The sequence below is a fragment of the Ursus americanus genome, chromosome 11 (genome assembly GCF_024610735.1).
Source record: "Ursus americanus isolate L20-20 chromosome 11, mUrsAme1.1.p, whole genome shotgun sequence".
In the NCBI taxonomy this organism is placed as follows: Eukaryota; Metazoa; Chordata; class Mammalia; order Carnivora; family Ursidae; genus Ursus; species Ursus americanus.
Genome location: NC_142137.1, coordinates 46,025,978 through 46,044,257, shown reverse-complemented (window position 1 = coordinate 46,044,257; position 18,280 = coordinate 46,025,978). Strand labels below are relative to the sequence as shown.

The following is an 18,280-nucleotide window of genomic DNA, read 5'->3' as shown; positions in this document are numbered from 1 at the left end:
AGACTGGTCCCCTACTCACTTGAGACTCCAATCGCAAGTCTAGGTTGTCACCTGTGCTTGTGACTTGATTGACTGTAAATCAGGGATTCCCATCACCCCTCGGATTTTGCTAGTTTTCAGGAATGGCTCATCGAACCCAGGAAAGTGCCTTATATACTGCTAAAAATTTATTGCAGAGTATATTTTAAAAGAATATAAATGAACAACCAGAGGAAGAGATACAGAGGGCAAGATCCGGAAGTATTTCAAGCACAGGAGTTTCTGTCCTCATGGAGTTTGGCGTGTGCCACCTTCCTGGCTTGTAGATATGGTATTCTTGTTTGCCAACCTGAAATCTCTCTGAACCCCATACTTTCGGGATTTTTATGGAGGCTTAATTTCATGGACACGATTGATTAAATCATTGACCATTGGTGATTGATTTAACCTCCAATTCCTCTCCCCTCCAGAGATAAGGGTGGGGATGGTGAGGCTTAAAGTTCCAACTCTAACCAGATGGTAACCAGTTCCACCCTGTGGTTATTTAAGGATTTCCAAAAATCTCATCATCAACACGTACTCAGGTGTGGTTGAAAGAGGCTCGTTGTAAGTAACAAGAGCCCCTCCTTTCACGTTTCGCCTCTTATCACTAAGGAAATTCCAAGGATTTTAGGGCCTTCTATGTCAGGAACTAAAAAAAGACCAAATATATATTTCTTCCTATAAGTCACAACACCACACACCTCCTTTGTTGTTGTAAGTTCCGGAAAGAGAGTGAGTGGGTGATAAAATATTCTCAACTTACAGGATTGAAAATACCTTTCCTTTCAAATTTGATGGAGTATTTCCCTAGGTATGGAATTCAAGGTCATTGCATTGCTACTGAGAATTCTTGGGTTATTTTGGTTCCTGATCCTTTGTAGGTGTATCCCTCTTCCTTCCCTTTTCTTAGAAACCTTTTAGAATCTCCTCCCCTCCACTTCTTCTCCTTCTGGAACTCCTATTATTGGCGTCATGTGTCTTTTGAATTGGTCTTCTAATTTTTAAATATTTTCTTTGCTATTTCTTTTCATTTTTTCCATTGACTTTCTGAGAGTTTTTCTTCTTGATCTTCCAAGGCTTGCCTTGCATTGAGTCTTTTATTTTTGCTGACATGTTCTTACTTTTCAAGAACTGTTTTTTTGCTTTGAGTCTTTTTCCCCTTACCGATGTTGTTTTGTGGATACAGTATTTTATCTCTCTGAAGCTATTAAGGAAACTTTTTTCCTTGGAGCTTCTTGTTCTTAAATGGTCTCTTTTTTACTCAAGTTTCCTTTATATCTACTAGTTTTGCTCTCTCTCATGTTAGAAGCTTTCCTCATATATATGGGAACCCTTTAACATTACCAAAAACTGACTGAACACCTGAGCATAAGAGTGACACTTGACAATTTTAAGCTTCACAGTAGGGTAATCTAGCCGGGCCTTTTGTTAGTGGAATCCCTGAGTTAAGTATATTTGGAGACTTCCTCTTGGGATGGGTCAGGTTTCCCAGGTTTTAAAATTCTTCTAATTCCCTTCCTGAATAAGTTGCCTTATTTAGCGAATTAAAATACAAAATGTTCTAATAAATTCAAAGTTTGGATAAACAACAAATATTTTTTAAAATAAAAGTATGTCCCATGCAATGTTTGAGACATACTTATGCTTAGAAACTATTTTTGATATTTCTAGTTTATCTAAACTTCAGATAACAGGACTCCTTTCCTGTGTTTATCTGGCAATCTTATTTCTGCAAGATAAATTATTTGCTGGCAGCATTTAGAGAGCCAGGTGGGAGCAATGACCTTGTTGGATGTGACCTTGGTGGAAGGAGATGGTCATAACATTTAGTAGGTTTCATTCATGTAATCCCTTTCAACTAAGTTTTTCAAAACCTCCACTAAACATCATCTGCTTTACTCTCTCTGGAAATAAATGCCCCATCTTTTATGGGAATAAGAGAAGGACAGTTGCCCGTCCATGGTGGGGGACTCAGTATCTGAGGCATCCTTAACGACTTCCCAACAATTTTCTTTAAATTGAGCCACTACTTTACCAGCTCCTGAGGTACCTAGCACTCCAGTGATGGAATCTTCCGAGTATTCTGCAGTGTAGATAGGGTTGATTCTTGGCTCTGCCATTGCCGGTTTAGGACTTGGCTTTCTTTAGGTCTGCTACGTCATTTGCCACTTTTGCATCAACCACCCCAGCTTCCAACATTATACCATGGTCTCTCCTCCCATTCTATCTGTGTGGGTTTATGTCTTAAAAAAACTAATGTTGGTTTCAGTAAGATGTCAAGGTAATAAAATAGAAACATGTATTCATTCTACCTTTACCTAAAAACTAATTATATCCCATCTTAACACACTTGCTCTAAAGCACTTACTCTCTAACTTCAAAAGTAGAAGCAGAGAGACCAGTTAGAGGCTATTACTTTAGTCAGGTAAAGGTGGCTTGAAATAAGGCTTGGAAGAGGCAGTACAGGTAGAATTAAATAAATATGGGTCTTCCTTGGGGGACTTTGCATCTGCATAGTGAGATGACTCATATACTTAGATTTTACATTCAAATAATTACGTAGTAGTATAGTGTAGTAGAGCTTACCTGTGCAGTATAGTGAGAACTATTTCAGTTCTTGCTCAGATGTAAAGTATGTGACTTTTCCAATTCACAAGGATTGCCTCTAGGTCAACTCTAGGGTTCGTTACAACTTTAAAGTTCTTTTGTTGTGTGAAATAGGCAAAAATGTAGAGATTAAACTCGTGTCTAAATTTAACCTATTTTAAAAAATAGAACACGTGATGATTAAAAGCTAGCTTGAGAACAATGAGGGTATAGTTCATGGCTGTTGACCAAGGGTCTGATTGTTTCTTTCAGAGATTTAATCTGTTTGACTGCGAACTGCAGAAAGCACTGGGGCCTGAAGTCCCTTATTTTTATGACTAGTTGAATTAGCGATCTATCAATGAACTGGATTCGTCTGATGAAAAAAATAATATTTTATCAAACCAAGGGGCATAGGCATTGCATGGGCACTATTTCTAGGTCAGGAGGGTGTACCAGTTGGCTTTCTGAGGACTTACTGGCTTGCATCTGCTTTCCTAGATTTGTACCCTGCTGAGGTGTAAAACCGCAAACTTAAACACTTGTGGTGATGCAGTTGAAACGGCTTCTACCAGGTTTGAAATGTTTTCCCTCAGCGGCACTTTTGGAACCCAGTATGTCTTCCCTGAGGTGTTGCTAAGTGAAAGTCAGCTTGCACCTGGAGAATTTCAGGTAAGGACCTTTGCTTAATATTGACAATTCATTTCATGTAAGAGAAAGTGCTTTTTGAGTACAAAACCTATGCAAGTGCTTAAAAATATCACAAAAATCTCCATGTGGAAAGAATAAAATTGGTCTTGGGGAATCACGAAGGACACTGAGCAGGTTGAATTTCTTGTCTGGAAATTCTTAGTATAATAATTAGTGTATCCTTGAATAAATAAATATAGTGGAGACTTTTGGGAGGAGGCTGGACTATTTTGACTCTGTTGAGTAGGAAGACTGGAGAAGGGTTTCAGGACTGGTCCCACCAGAGGGAACCCCTTCACATCATGGGCAGTGATAACTTAGCGAAGTTAGACGGAATTCCTCTCATTGTGTGGGTGAAGAGCCAGTGGCTGAAATAGGTAAGAAAGCAAACACTTTTTATTTTTTTTAAGTCCAGAAATATTTCCTTCCTGCCTAAACTCTCTGCCCAGCCATATTCTTCCCCTGACTTACCTGTGGGTTTTGCTCTTAGTCCCCCTTTCCTGTAGGAACAGCTGCTGTGGGGCACTAGGGACAGTGAGCAGGTTGGGAGGCTATAGTGAGTGAGTGACAGGGCTGCCAGAGGCCCAGCTCGAAACCCCTCAGTCAATCCTTTCTGTCCACTTGGAGGAGCCTGTTACGTCTGAGAGGACTAGATTTCTCCTAGGTACTCCCAAACCCATTGCTTTATGCTTATTGACTCATGGAATACTTACTCAGATAAGTAAACTCTTAAGATATTGATTATAGCCATTTCAATAATAAATGAGTCAGTGCCAATTTTTCTTATACTCTGTACCATTTCAAAATTTCTTTTAGAAGAGAAGTTAGCCATTATTTTTATTTATTTATTTTTCATCCCGTTGTACTGCATTTTAGAAGCTGTTGTGGGGTTGTCTAACTTACAGGGAGACCCAATCAACTTCTCTGTGTTTTAATTAGGTGTCAAGTGATGGACGCTTGTTCAACGTGAAGCCGCCATCTGGACCTCTCTTGACCGTGACTCTCTTTGGGAGAATGTATGAGAAGGACCAGATATTAAAGGCTTCATCAGACCCCCGGGCACAAACACTAGGAGTAATGCTCTTAGTCATAATACCAATTATGTGCTCATTAAGTTGGTAGAATATTTCCATTTGCTCTCTTATTTTGTGTGGTTAAGAAAATGATGGATGAGAAAAGAAGGATACAGATCCTAACAGTGGTCATGGTCTCTTGTACAAGTGAATACAAGTATATATACATATATAGTTCACTGTTTTTACACTTACACTTACACACACACACACACACACACACCCCAGATAATAGAAGCCAGATAAACAGTGACACAATTTTGAAGGGTAAAATCTATAAAATGAGGGTAACAGTTTTACCCACATTTTAGGGGTTTTTTTGGTGAGAATTAAATAATTGAATGCATTTAAAGTCCTTAGACAAGTTTCTGGATCATGGAAAGTACTGTATATGTGTTAGCTATTAACAACTGTGTATGACTATCACAGTACAACCATGTGTGATATATTTCTTGCTAAAATTACATCACCTCTGATTGTCTAAAGTGTAAACGTCTTCTACCGGCTCAGCCACCCTGCGTATTTCAGTTAGAGGGCACGTATTGCGTGGTGCACTGGGTGTTACACGCAACTAATGAATCATCAAACTTTACATCAAAAACCAGGGATATACTGTATGGTGACTAACATAATATAATAAAAAAAATTATTAAGAAAAAAAAAGAAAATCAGTGAACTCAACATTAGCTAATTGGTTTGGGTTTGACACCTAGAAGTGACATATTCTAGAAGGCAGCAGGGCTTACACCTAGGAACCTATTAGATGGCCTCCACTTTTTTGAGTGTTTTTCAGTGCCTCCTTAGTGTTTTACCTATCTTGTCAGCCTGTAAGCATATTAATAGGGTGGTTCTACACCAAACATTTCACCACATCTGGACTGTCATCTGTTTTTGCGTGGCCTAAGCCACGTGAGCTAAGAAAGGTTTTTATGTTTCTAAGTGTTTGAAAAACAAAGAAGAATCAAAAGAAGAATATTATGTGACATGTGAAAATGTTCTGAAATTGAAATTTCAGTCTCCATGCCTAAAGTTTTACTGAACACAGCCACATTGGTTTAAATATTGTCGGTGGCTGTTTTTATGCTATGGTGGCAAAGTTGAGTAGTTATGACACAGACCCTATGGCCAGAAAAGCTGCAAATATTTACTGCCTGGCCCTTTACAGAAAGTTTGACTCCTGCCCTGAAGTATTAAATAACAATGCATTTTAGTATTGAAAACATTCAAAACAACTCAGTGGGCAAATTGCCTGTAAGTGTCTTTCTTGTAATTCTTTCATAAAAAGAGAAATATAATGTCTTTATTTTGTACGATATACCATCACACACACACAAGATTACCCTGATTAACTTACAACCAAATGTGTTATGTAAACTAATATCCTAAATAAGTGAAGCTAATTTTTATGAACATTGTTGATATTTATTCACTATAAGACACACACCACAAAGTCTTTTTTTTTTTTTTTTTTGCATTTGGGATGTACTAAAATTCCTGAGATAAAGCATATTCGTTTTTATTTTCAAATTTCTCCTGGAAATCAACTAAGAACTACTCATCTGAACATACTATCTGATATTTCCCCCTGTGACAAACTCAATAGCTTGTCGTAGAATGATTTTTTCTTAATGTCAAACATTACAAGTAGTGAATTTTTAAAAAAATGATATTTACTACATCTATAGCCAGCTCTGATTACTTTTTCACTATGGATTTCTTTAACACATATGTATTTCATGGTAGCTTTGATATGCTTTTAACTGTGATTTTTATTTCCTCTGCATAAAACATCTGTGGTGCTCTTCTAATACAAACAAACTAATTCCAAAAAAGATCAATGCTCAAATATGTTTTCCGTAATCTTTTTATACCTTGATGAATTTGAGTGGTCCAGAGTAAAATTTTTGACACCCCCTCATTTAAAGATATGATTTGTTATCAACCTCATGATGACGTAAAACACACAGACATACACTGTCTCTTACTGTGGTAACCCTCTTCCAAGATGGTGCCCAATGATCCCCACCTCCAGGCTCCATGGAGAAATTCTCCATGATTGCTTTGTTGCTATCGATTCTTGTATTCTTTCTTTCCTTTTTTATTTATTTATTTTTTAGAAAGAGAGACAGAGACAGAGTCAGTACATGAGTTGAGGGGAGGGGCAGAGGGGGAAGGAGAGAGAGAGAGAGAATCTTAAGGAGGCTCCATGCCCAGCACAGAACCCAACACAGGCTCAGTCTACGACCCTGAGATCATGACCTGAGCTGAAATCAAGAGTTGGATGCTTAACTGCCTGAGCCACCCAGGCGCCCGTGATTCTTATATTATTTCTTACATAGTTTCTGAGCCTCGACACTTACAATAAATCTGAATCCATTGTCACTTTTACTGTAACATATATCTCTTCTGCTTAAGTGTTCTAATGATTTTACTTATTTGTTCTTTTAGTTTTTTATCTAAACAATGTATTTCAGGTCTCATAGACTGAATTGTTTCTCCTCTCAAATTCATATATTAAAGTCTGAACTTCATACCTCAGAATGTGACTGTATTTAAAAACAGGGTCTAAAGAGGTAAAATGATGGCATTAGGATGGACCCTGAACCAATATGACTGGTATTCTTGTAAGAAGAAGGGATTAGGACATAGACATGCACAGAGTGGAGACTGTGAAGACACAAAGGAAGATGGCCATCTGTAAGCCAAGGAGAGAGGCCCTCAGAAGAAATCAACCCTGCCGATACTTTGTATTTCTAGCCTCCAGAATCTTGAGAAAATAAATTTTTGTTGTTTAAGCTAATCCATGGTACGTTATTATGGCAGCCCTAGCAAACTAATTCAGATTCCAATCCCCTCTCTTCTCCATTTCCACCATAAGTTGAAGTGTTCTGAATATCGAGAGGAGTATGGAAAAAATAACTAGAAAGTCATTACCAATATCAAAAGCTGGTTCTGAAACCTATCACTTGGCTCTTGTATTGAAAATGAATCCCACATTCCACACATTCCTCTGATTCTCTATTCTAGATGTCTCAGGCATAGTCAGAATACATTACCTTAATTTTAGTTTTTGAAAACACAGAGTCCTAGATGGGGAAAATATTTTATATTCACTAGTAATACATAGGTAGCATGCTTTCATGTATAATAGGTTTAGCATTTTAAGTACAGACAGTGCAAAAACAAATTTCTTTCACCGTGCTATATTTCTTCCCGTACCTATGAGACAGGATAGGCTAGCTTATGGTGCAGTAGCAAATGAAACCAAAAAATCTCCTGACTTCATAAGACAAAGTTGTTTATTCAAAGTTGCTCTTGCTTATTCAAAGTCTACTCTAGGGCAGCCTCCATGTCAAAGCTCAGAACCTTAGGCCTTTTCATTGTGTTGTTTCCTTATCAACCAGTTCTCCCATCGTTTCTGGAGCATGAATAAAAGAATATGGAGAAATTGCACACTGCCTTTTAGATGCTTTCTTCCTTAGTGATACCTGTCATCTCCACTCATATTTTACTGGCCGAAGCAAGTCATATGCTATGCCAAATTTAGATGCATAGGGAATATAATTTCCCTGTGTGTCCAGGAAAGGGAAGAGATTCATAAATATTTGTTAGCACCAGTAACGTCTATCACTGAATGTAAGTTCCTCAAAGGCGTGCATCTTGCATTCTTTTTCTACTTTGACATACAGAAATCACTCAATAAATGATTAATGTCTGCCATGAGTCACCAGGGCTGCTAGTTACCATTCCTTTATTCTCCAACCTATAGTGATTATACCCCTTGCCTCCTACCCCATTTCTTTGTTGTCAGCCCCTTGTACCTGCCAACTGCAAGCCAATACCACCAGTTTCTTCAAACTTTTCTTGACCTTTCCATTAAAGAAGGAAACTTTACCTTTATCTTCTTACCCAGAGTATGTAAAGGCATCATTAATGTCTTATGTGTAGTGTTTTTATAGTTTACAAAACATTTAACATACTTTTTCTTTTATTTCACAAAGTAGGTATATTTTCCCCCATTTTTACCTTAGAGAACAAAATATTATTTTCTAATCTCCTAATTTATGTGTATCAGATCCTCAAACCAGAATCTTTTAATTTCTGTCCAGTGCTTTCACTAGTATTTTAGGTTACAAGTGGTTTCTCACACAACCACACTAGACTGTGGCTTTCTGAGAGACTCAGTGTTAACCTTATTGGCTGAAATGCTGGACGCTGATTATTTACTCTGATTTTTAAAGCCAGATTTTAATTGCATCCTTACCTTTATGGGAAAGATATGCCACATTCCTCATACTCTTATAGTTTTAATAGTCACAGACTTTGATAGAATGCAGGATGAGGGCTAAGGTGAAAGTACACGATTAATATTAAAGGATATATACATCCTGGATCAAAGATTGAACTTAGTTGGTCATACCTGTTGACGTGGCATGGAGAATAGAAATTTGCCTTGAGAAACTGGGAGAAGATTGTCAACATTAAGAGTGGGAATTTTTCAGTCTTGGGAGGTAAGTTTAGAAGTATCAATGAATATGTTAACAGAAGGGTGAGCTCTCTTACTCTTTTTATTTTGAAATCAGTTCCATATGGTGGTCTAGCCACAGAAATACAAGAGCTCTTATCAGTGTTAATAGTTATTTAGCTATCAATACCTTCTAGAAACTTTGAACTCCTGCCAAGGCAAATAAGGCCCACCTGTCAGCATGGTGGTAGATTACCTAATAAAAAGTTAATGTTTGGGCAATGTGCTTTGTAGACATGTTGACTGGATAAACTTTGAATTGAGTTATGAAAATATTAGTATCCCAAAATACTCTTTTAACAGATTATGATGTTGATTTAACTGAAATTCATTATGAACCAGCTGATCTTTTTTCTTTCCGTCTGTGATAAAATATCATCTTGCTCTATCAAAGACAATTACTGAGAGCTTATTTGCTGTCACAATCTGAGTAAAAATTGATTAAAAAGCCTGCCATTGTGTGTACCTAGTTCTAGGAAAGTTGTTGTTGTAGAGATGGATTATAAAAGCATTATAGCAAGAAAATAAAATCAGATAACCTGACATTATTCCTTAAGTGCATATATAGTTTAATTTTAATTGAAATAAAGATGTGAAAGTTATCTTCAGAGATTGTTGATAAAAATATACTTTAATGATGATACTGATTAAGACAATTACAAATACTATTTTGAAAATGTTCTTTTTAAGAAAGATTTTATTTATTTATTTATTTGAAAAGAGAGAGAGAGAGTGAACACTGAGCAGTGGGGATGGGCAGAGGGAGAGGGAAAAGCAGACTCCCTGCTAAGCAGGGAGCCTGATGAGGGACTCGATCCCAGGACCCTGGGATCATGACCTGAGCCAAAGGCAGACTCTTAGGTAACTGAGCCACCCAGGCGCCACCTCCCTTTTTTTGAAAATATTCTGAAATTACTATTTAGTATGTTATAATGTCATCTTGCTTAGCTTATAATTAAGAAGATTCTCCTGTCCACCTATCCATAGATGAATGTTAGGTGAAATTTTCATTAATTTGGTAATTACCTCAGTTTTCCCTCTCCACCTATTTGGAGGGTATTGGGAATAAACTGGAGATTTTATGTGATGCCTTTCACCCACGGATGGGTCCAAGTTCAATAAGTTATTCCTCCTCCCCTTTCTCTCTTCTCTCCTTCTTTCTTTTCTCCTCCCCCTCTTCTTCCTCTTTCACCACTGCTCTTTCTCCCCCTCTTCCTCCTTATTATTTCTCTTTATTACTACTGACATTAACCAAGCTTCGGCAGCCCACATGAGCAATATGTTCAGGTTCTGTCTTCAAGAGTTCCTAAAATGTGAGAGATGGTTCTCAGCAGCACACTGTGGGAAATTCACTATTGTAAACTGTTGCCCTACTTTATCCCTCTTCTCCCCTCCCATGGGGAAACCATACAAACAAAAAGGATAAGAGAGTTGAAGTTACTTCATACTGGGTCACACTTCATTCTGCGGCCCTGGGGAGTAGAGATCCAGTATAAAAATCCAAAGGCTGCCCTCTATAGGTCCAAGTGGATATAATATCTGGGTCAGAGATTCAAGTTCAATGAGAAATTAACATTCAAGGTGAATGTTTTAGGATAGGTTCAAAAAAGAGAGAATATCCTTCCTGAAATGTATAAGCTGAATTCCCCTATATTTCATTCTTCTGTTTGTGGTAGCAAAAGAGTAGATATACAGACAATCCTCTAAATCTCCTCCCTGTAATAGTCATGAAAATATTCAGGGTTGGTGGCATCAGGATGATTTTATTTATCAGTCAACCTATTTTCTGAAAGAAGTTTTAAGAGATTTATGAGACCTGCTAGCATTTGGTCTGTTCTCAGGGCTTTGAACTGAACATAATTTTTGAAGTATCACTTTGGTTTTTAGCTTCCATACTATTATTAGTTTCCATAACTATTATTCACTAGGTTTCTAAATTCCAGGGGCTGTGCTAGGCTCCGAAGATATAAGTGCTTCAGATATGCTGAGATACTTAGCTATAACTGGCCCCAGACACAATATTCAGCACTAATGTAGAGATCTGCATGAAGATTTCTATACTCCCTTGACCCGCTTCTAGATTCCATGCCTGAGGATGGCTGCATGTCTTTTTCTAGGCTAGTGAAAGGCATCGTTGTCATATCCTGTACTTATACACCGTCTGCTAATACAGTCAAGAAATTAACAAATTATACAAAGTTACCTTGTTTGGAGGAGAGAGGGTTCTATTCCCTGTCTGGTTCTCTGTAAGCTCTACAACTCTGTTGTCTCAATGCCACCGGAAGTGATCAGGCTCTGGGAAATTGAACCACTTTAACTAAACTCACCAAAGACAATTTATTTATTTATTTATTTATTTATTTTTAAAAGATTTTATTTATTTGTTAGAGAGAGAGACAGCCAGCGAGAGAGGGAACACAAGCAGGGGGAGTGGGAGAGGAAGAAGCAGGCTCCCAGGGGAGGAGCCTGATGTGGGGTTGGATCCCAGAACGCCGGGATCACGCCCTGAGCTGAAGGCAGACGCTTAATGACTGAGCCACCCAGGAGCCCCACCAAAGACAATTTATAAATCAGAGTGTTTCTAGTTGTCTGCATAATGAGAGAAATAAAATGGTAGCAGAGAGAAATGGAACTTCAGAGTTAGACCTGCCCTTGATTCCCAGCTTTGCCACTTGCTGTTGTGAGACCAAATTCCTTAGCCACCTTGAGAATCAGTCTTTTTAAGGTGACAGGATAGCACACAGTCTGGCATACAGGAGGCACTCCATAAGTGATTGATTGCTTATTCCTAAGCCAGTTGGATACTCATATCAGAACAGCAGCATCTTTCACAATACAAAGCCTTCTTGGGAAACCTGAATACAGTTGACCTCTGAAAAACACGGGTTTGAACTGTGTGAGTCCATTTACACTCGTATTTTTTTTGGATAAATACACTGCAGAACTATAAATGTATTTCCTTTATGATTTTCATAATAACATTTTCTTTTCTCTTGTTTACTTTACTGTAAGAACACAATATATAATACATGTAATATGCAAAATATGTGTTAACTGTTATCGATAAGACTTCCAGTCAAACAGTAGGCTATTAGTGGTTAAGTTTCTGAAGAGTCAAAAGTTATACACAGATTTTCAACCATATGGGGGGTCAGCAGTTGACATTACAGTAGAATCTTGTAATACATATAGATCTGCTTGCTAAAAATCATTTAAAAATGGTAGTACAGGCGCTTGAATGGCTCAGTTGGTTGAGTGGCTGAATCCTGGTTTTCTGCTAAGGTCATGATCTCATGGGTTGTGGAATGGAGACTGCATTGGGCTCCGCACTCAGCGGGAAGTCCACTTGGGGATTCTCTCCCTCTGCCCCTCCCCCCACATGCGTGCACACACACACACTCTCTGTCTCTCTCTCTAAAATGAATAAAATAAGTCTTTAAAAAAAAATGGTAGTAGGGGCGCCTGGGTGGCTCAGTTGCTAAGTGTCTGCCTTTGGCTCAGGTCATGATCCCAGGGTCCTAGGATCGAGCCCTGCATGGGGCTCCCTGCTCAGCAGGAAGCCTGGTTCTCCCTCTCCCACTGCCCCTGCTAATGTTTCGTCTCTTGCTGTGTCTCCCTCTGTCAAATAAATGAAAATCTTAAAAAAAAAAAAGATAGTAAAGGCCATTTATCTTCTTGTGGAATACTTCTCAGGAGGCCATGATAGTTTGCTGAATCAGTTTTCTTCACAATAGAATGGTGCTGCCCAACTGACCATATGCATCGCCCATGTCATGAAAGGCTTAGTCCTAGACAATGCCAGGGCTATACTGTGATTTCAGGGGCTTGAAACCACATAGTTTAAACCAAGACCTTTGTCCCATCTGCTCAAAATTCCTTAAGTTGAGACGTTCGTTTATGCGTTGAAGACCTGGTTTGCCTAAGTCCTTTCAATGGCAAGTATTTCTGGGCATGGTCATATTTGCTTTGCTGTTGAAAACTTGGCTCATGGATGACCACTCACTGAAAAGATGAGCTCTACGATGGAAAGAAGTGGGAGGGCATCTGAAAATAACGAAAGGTGGAAAGACCTCAGATAAAATCTGCTACATTTACTATAAAAAATTGAGGGATGGTTAGGAAATGAGAAGCCCCCCCACCTCCCCATCCAAGATTTCTCCTTAAGTTGAAGACATTTCTGGAATCTGGAATAGTTTCCAAGTAATAACCAGTTATGCCTATGGTAACCTTACAAAGAGATTTACATATACGATTTCCTGCTGTGACAACATTGCTTTCTCTTTATATCAGTAGGCAAAAACCCCAAATGTAAAATTCAAATGGAATTGTAAGGACTGTCCCTTTCCTTATTTTTGTCTCAATCAACTGATTTTTTCCCCCGCTGCAAGTGATATTTCTATCCTAATTATCTTCTGTATGTGTAGTAGAATGGAAAGAAGGATCTTACCAGTAAAATGGTTTTGAATCCCCATCATTTTGCTTTGATCGGTGATATGAAACCCCATAGTTATCTCTTCTATAATCTATATCAGGGGTAAGTAAACTCTTTCTTGCAGATAGAGTTTTATTGGACATAGCCACACCCCTTCATTTATGTATCTTCTATGACTACTTTCATGTTACAATGGCAGAACTGAATAGTTGCCACAGCCCTGTGGCCCTCAAAGCTTAATTAAGGTATTTACTACCTAGCTCTTTACAGAAACAATTTGTTGACTCCTCACTTGTATGGTAAGGAAAACCTCTATGAATCTAAAAGTAGATACTTTACTCCTTGCTTATGCATTTCATGACTCACCACCTTTTCTAAGAATTTGATTCATTTATGGTGCTAGCTGATTATAGTATTCATCTTTTTCCATTATATTCGAGAAGAGTATTTGTGCCAAATACATTCTGCCTCAATAGATCTGCTTTCAGTACATTTTTAATAGTTCAGAGCATTTAGATTTATCTGCTTTGATACCCTGATTCCCTCTATGAGCACTGTCCCCAAATCTATCCTGAACCCTTCTTTCCACCTTAATATACTAGGTTACCCAGCAGCTCTGTTTCCATAAGCTAACTTGTATTAAATGTCTATTAATGTTAGCGGGTATAATCTTTTGAGAACTTTACTTCATTCACTGTTTACATTAAAAGCACTGTGGGAAATGTAATATAAAGGATACAGTCCCAATCAATTATTATAATAAAGTACAACAGAAGATATAATATTTGCATTTCAAAAGAAAGCTTCCAGAGAGAACACTTCAATCCAAAGAAGCTACTGTAAAGAGGTGATTTCAGGTACACCTGCTCATTACTCGAAAGATGGCTTAGGGCAGATCTATTAGGTTTATGGGGCATTCAAATCGTATCTCATCATTCTATCTAATTGCTTAGTATTCATGTGATGTGTATTCATGTGATGTGTAGAGACCAGAGAACTGTAGAATATCTAGCCTGAAAACTAAAGAGTATTGACCACACTTGCAATAGGAGAAAGATAGTCTGAAAAGACTCACTGAAGCATGATTTTTGCAAAGTGAGCCATAGATGGAGAAGCTGATGAACAAGAGTAGCAAGACAAACCAACGGGTTTGATGGCAGTTCAGGATTAGAATGTAAACTCTTTTACCTGGAGGATAGGAACTCAGTCTTATTCATTATATTATAAACACTGAGTTCTGTATCTGCCATGTAGGCAGGTGTAGTGTCTCCCGTGGCCTGTCTCCATGGCTTACAGTAGACTGCCTTCTTGCTGTGTCCTCACAAAGTCTCGCACATTGCTGGTGTCTGTGGGTCCAAATTCCTCTTCTTACAAAGACACTAGTTAGATCGCATTGGGGCCCACCCTATCAGCCTCACTGTAATCTTGGACTTCCAGCTCCAAAATGATGAGGACACAAATGTCTGTTGTTAGAACTCAGAACTCAGCCTGTGGCATGTGTTACGGCAGCCCTCGCAAACTAATCCCACTGAAAAGAGGAGAAAGAACGAGGTGCGAGAGTTCCTCTTATTTTTAATGCTCATCACCTCCCATATTTCTGACCCCATCACCACCTGAGCCTGTGTCCCGTCAAATTCCTCCCTCTTGATGTTTACTCTTTCTTTTTCTCTGTTCTGTCCTGGTGGCTGACAAATCCTTTCACACTTATTCTAGTCAAACGAAACCAATGCTGCTGCCGGGGAAATATAGCTAAAAACTTCTCTTAACCCAGAAAATCATACTACAAAAATAGAAGAGAAAGAAAACAATTTTGTTACTGAATAAGCATTGAACCAGAATGTGATGCACCCATTTCCCCATTCCATTGTGACAGCCAATTTAATGTGTCAACTTGACTAGGCCATGAGGTGCCCAGATATTTGGTAAAACATTATTTTGGGTGTTTCTGTAAGCATATTTCTGGATAAGATTAACACTGAAATGATAGACTGAGTAAAGCAGATTACCCTCTCTAATGTGGATGGGCCCCATCCAATCTGTTGAGGGACTGAACAGAATAAAAAGTCTGACCCTCCCCGAGGAAGAGAAGATTCTTTCTGCCTGATTGCCTTTGAATCAGGTCATTGGCTTTTTTCTGCCTTGGATTCAGAAACATTGGCTTTTTCTGGATCTTGAGCCTGCTATCCTTTAGATTGAAACCACCCTATTGACTCTCCTGGGGCTCCAACTGGCTGGATCCTCCTGCAGATTCTGAGCCTGGTCAGCCTTCATAATTGCGTGACCCAATTTCCTATAATAAGTTTCTTTCCATGTATATATGTAACCTATTGGTTCTGTTTCTCTGGAGAACATGGACTAATACATGCATGTTCTCAAGATAAACAATCACTAGTCCTCAAGTAAAAGCACTGACAGCATTGTTTGTCCCGCATAGTTCATCCTGAATTCACTTGGTAGTTGGGGTGACCATCTGTGTTAGCTAATTGTCTTTAACCAAAGGAAAAATAAACTCTTTATGACAAGAGGTAGTCTTGCACGTTGGGAGTGACATGTTCGCTGAGGTTAGACTTATCCCACAGAAACTGGGAGGTAAGGACATTCTCTTCCTTAATGATTACATTTCAAAGAGACGGCTCTCAGGTCCTTGAGCAAGACATTCCCGGGTCATAAAGTTGGCAAGAGGACCATGAAGCTTTTAAAAATATTTACATACATTTCAAAGAGACAGGGAAAAAACTTACAAGTCTTCTGAAGTAAATGCTTTAAGAAAAGGGAGCAGGCTGCGGGGCAGGGGGAATCTCTTCTGTTATTTTCAACAAGGAGAATTAAGCATCTGATTTTAAATTTATATTTGCCTGTCTCTGAACCTCCCATTCCTTCAAAATAATATTCCATTTTCACCTTTGTTTCACTGTCACATGTCTCAAAAAATTAATTTATCTGGCTACCTCTATTTTCTCACTACACACTATCTTCCTAATCTCATGAATCTAGGTTTTCTCTGACCCTTCCCCATGGCCCATAATACCGTACTGACATTGCTCCAAAATTACTAATGACACTTTCTTTACCCTGTGATCTTATTCTCAGTCCATGTCCTTACTTTGTTGCTTTGTAGTATTTGTTTTTATTATGTTATGTTAGTCACCATACAGTACTTCATTAGTTTTTGATGTAGTGTTCCATGATTCGTTGTTTGCATGTAACACCCAGTGCTCATTGCAATACTTGCCCTCCTTAATGCCTATCACTGGGCTAACCCATCCACCCACCCCCTTCTCTCTGAAACCCTCAGTTTGTTTCCCAGAGTCCATATTCTCTCATGGTTCCCCCTCTTCATTTTTCCCTTCCTTCTCCTAATGTCTTCCATGCTATTCTTTATGTTCCACATATAAGTGAAACCATATGATAATTGTCTTTCTCTGCTTGACTTATTTCACTTAGCATAATATCCTCCAGTTCCATCTATGTCAATGCAAATGGTGGGTATTCATCCTTTCTGATGGCTGAGTAATATTCCATTGTATATATGGACCTCATCTTCTTTATCTATTCGTCTGTTGAAGGGCATTTCAGCTCCTTCCAGTTTGGCTATTGTGAACATTGCTGCTATGAACATTGGGGTGCATGTGCCCCTTCTTTTCACTACATCTGTATCTTTGGGGTAAATACCCAGTAGTACAATTGCTGGGTCATAGGGTAGCTCTATTTTTAACTTTTTGAGGAATTTCCACACTGTTTTCCAAAGTGGCTGTACCAACTTGCATTCCCACCAACAGTTAAGAGGGTTCCCTTTTCTCCACAACCTCTCCAACATTTGTTGTTCCCTGCCTTGTTAATTTTTGCCATTCCAACTGGTGTAGGGTGGTTTCTCAACGAGGTTTTGATTTGAATTTCCCTGATGGCTAATGATGTTGAACATTTTTTCATGTGTCTGTTAGCCATTCATATATCTTCTTTGGAGAAGTGTCTGTTCATGTCTTCTGCCCATTTTTTGACTTGATTATTTGTTTTTTGAGTATTGAGTTTGAGAAGTTCTTTATAGATCTTGGATACCAGCCCTTTATCTGTAATGTCATTTACAAATACCTTCTCCCATTCCGTGGGTTGCCTCTTTGTTTTGTTGACTGTTTCCTTGGCTGTGCAGAAGTTTTTTATCTTGATGACGTCCCAAAGTTCACTTTTGTGCTTTGTAGTATTTTATACTATGACTCCATCTTAAACATTCTTTTTCCTCCCCTTGGCTGTATTGGCCTATTTTTTCTTCTCCATAAGTTGAAGTATCTTTCACACAGTTCCATCCTCCCTCTCTTTCCTTCTCTGGGTTTTTTTTTAACCCTCTACCACAGACAGCTTCAACTGTTACCACAAGAATGGTGCCTTCCAAATCATACCACAGGTTCTGACTCTTCTTGTGGTACAGACATAAATATTCAGCTAATCTGCTAGAAATCTCAGGCAGTCAATTGTCCAGTCATTATTGAGCACATACTATGTGGCAGGTCCTGGGAACACGACAGTGAACAAAACCTATACGGTCTCTGCTTTCATCGGGTTCACGATCACTATAGGAGTGTCCCACTCAAACCCCAGGTCAACAGGAAAACTGGACGCATATCCAGGGACATGGATCATGCCATCATTAAGAATCATTCAATGATGGAACTGATAAACAACCAACCCTTCATTTTGTAATTGGGAAGCTCATGTTCCTGGAAGTTTGGCAACATGCCCATGAATAGAGTGCTCAGTAAAAGTGGGAGGTGGATAATCGTTCTTTTATTTCTAGTCCTAGCCTGTACCCATTCTTTCAGGCAGCGTCCCTTTTCTCCTGAAGTCCCCCTTTTCCCAAAGAATGCCGTTTGAAGTTTTTTTTTTTTCCTGCAAATTATTTAGGAGAGCCTTAATACTCATAATGACTGAGAGTATCAATTAACCCAGGGTGTCTCCATC

At 38.7% G+C, this 18,280-nt stretch overlaps 1 protein-coding gene across 4 annotated transcripts in view; it reads left to right on the top strand.

The window, feature by feature from the left end:
* The window catches only part of VNN1 (vanin 1), a 46,310-nt gene extending 39,140 nt beyond the window's left edge, over positions 1-7,170 (top strand). For all 4 annotated transcript variants that reach the window (XM_045805532.2, XM_045805531.2, XM_087865498.1 and 1 more), the window contains 2 exons: positions 3,109-3,279; positions 4,237-7,170. In XM_045805532.2, coding sequence (XP_045661488.1) covers positions 3,109-3,279; positions 4,237-4,419 — 354 coding nt within the window. In that variant the 3' untranslated portion in view covers positions 4,420-7,170. The remainder of the gene's footprint in view (positions 1-3,108; positions 3,280-4,236) is intronic.
* Positions 7,171-18,280: the final 11,110 nt, after the last annotated feature.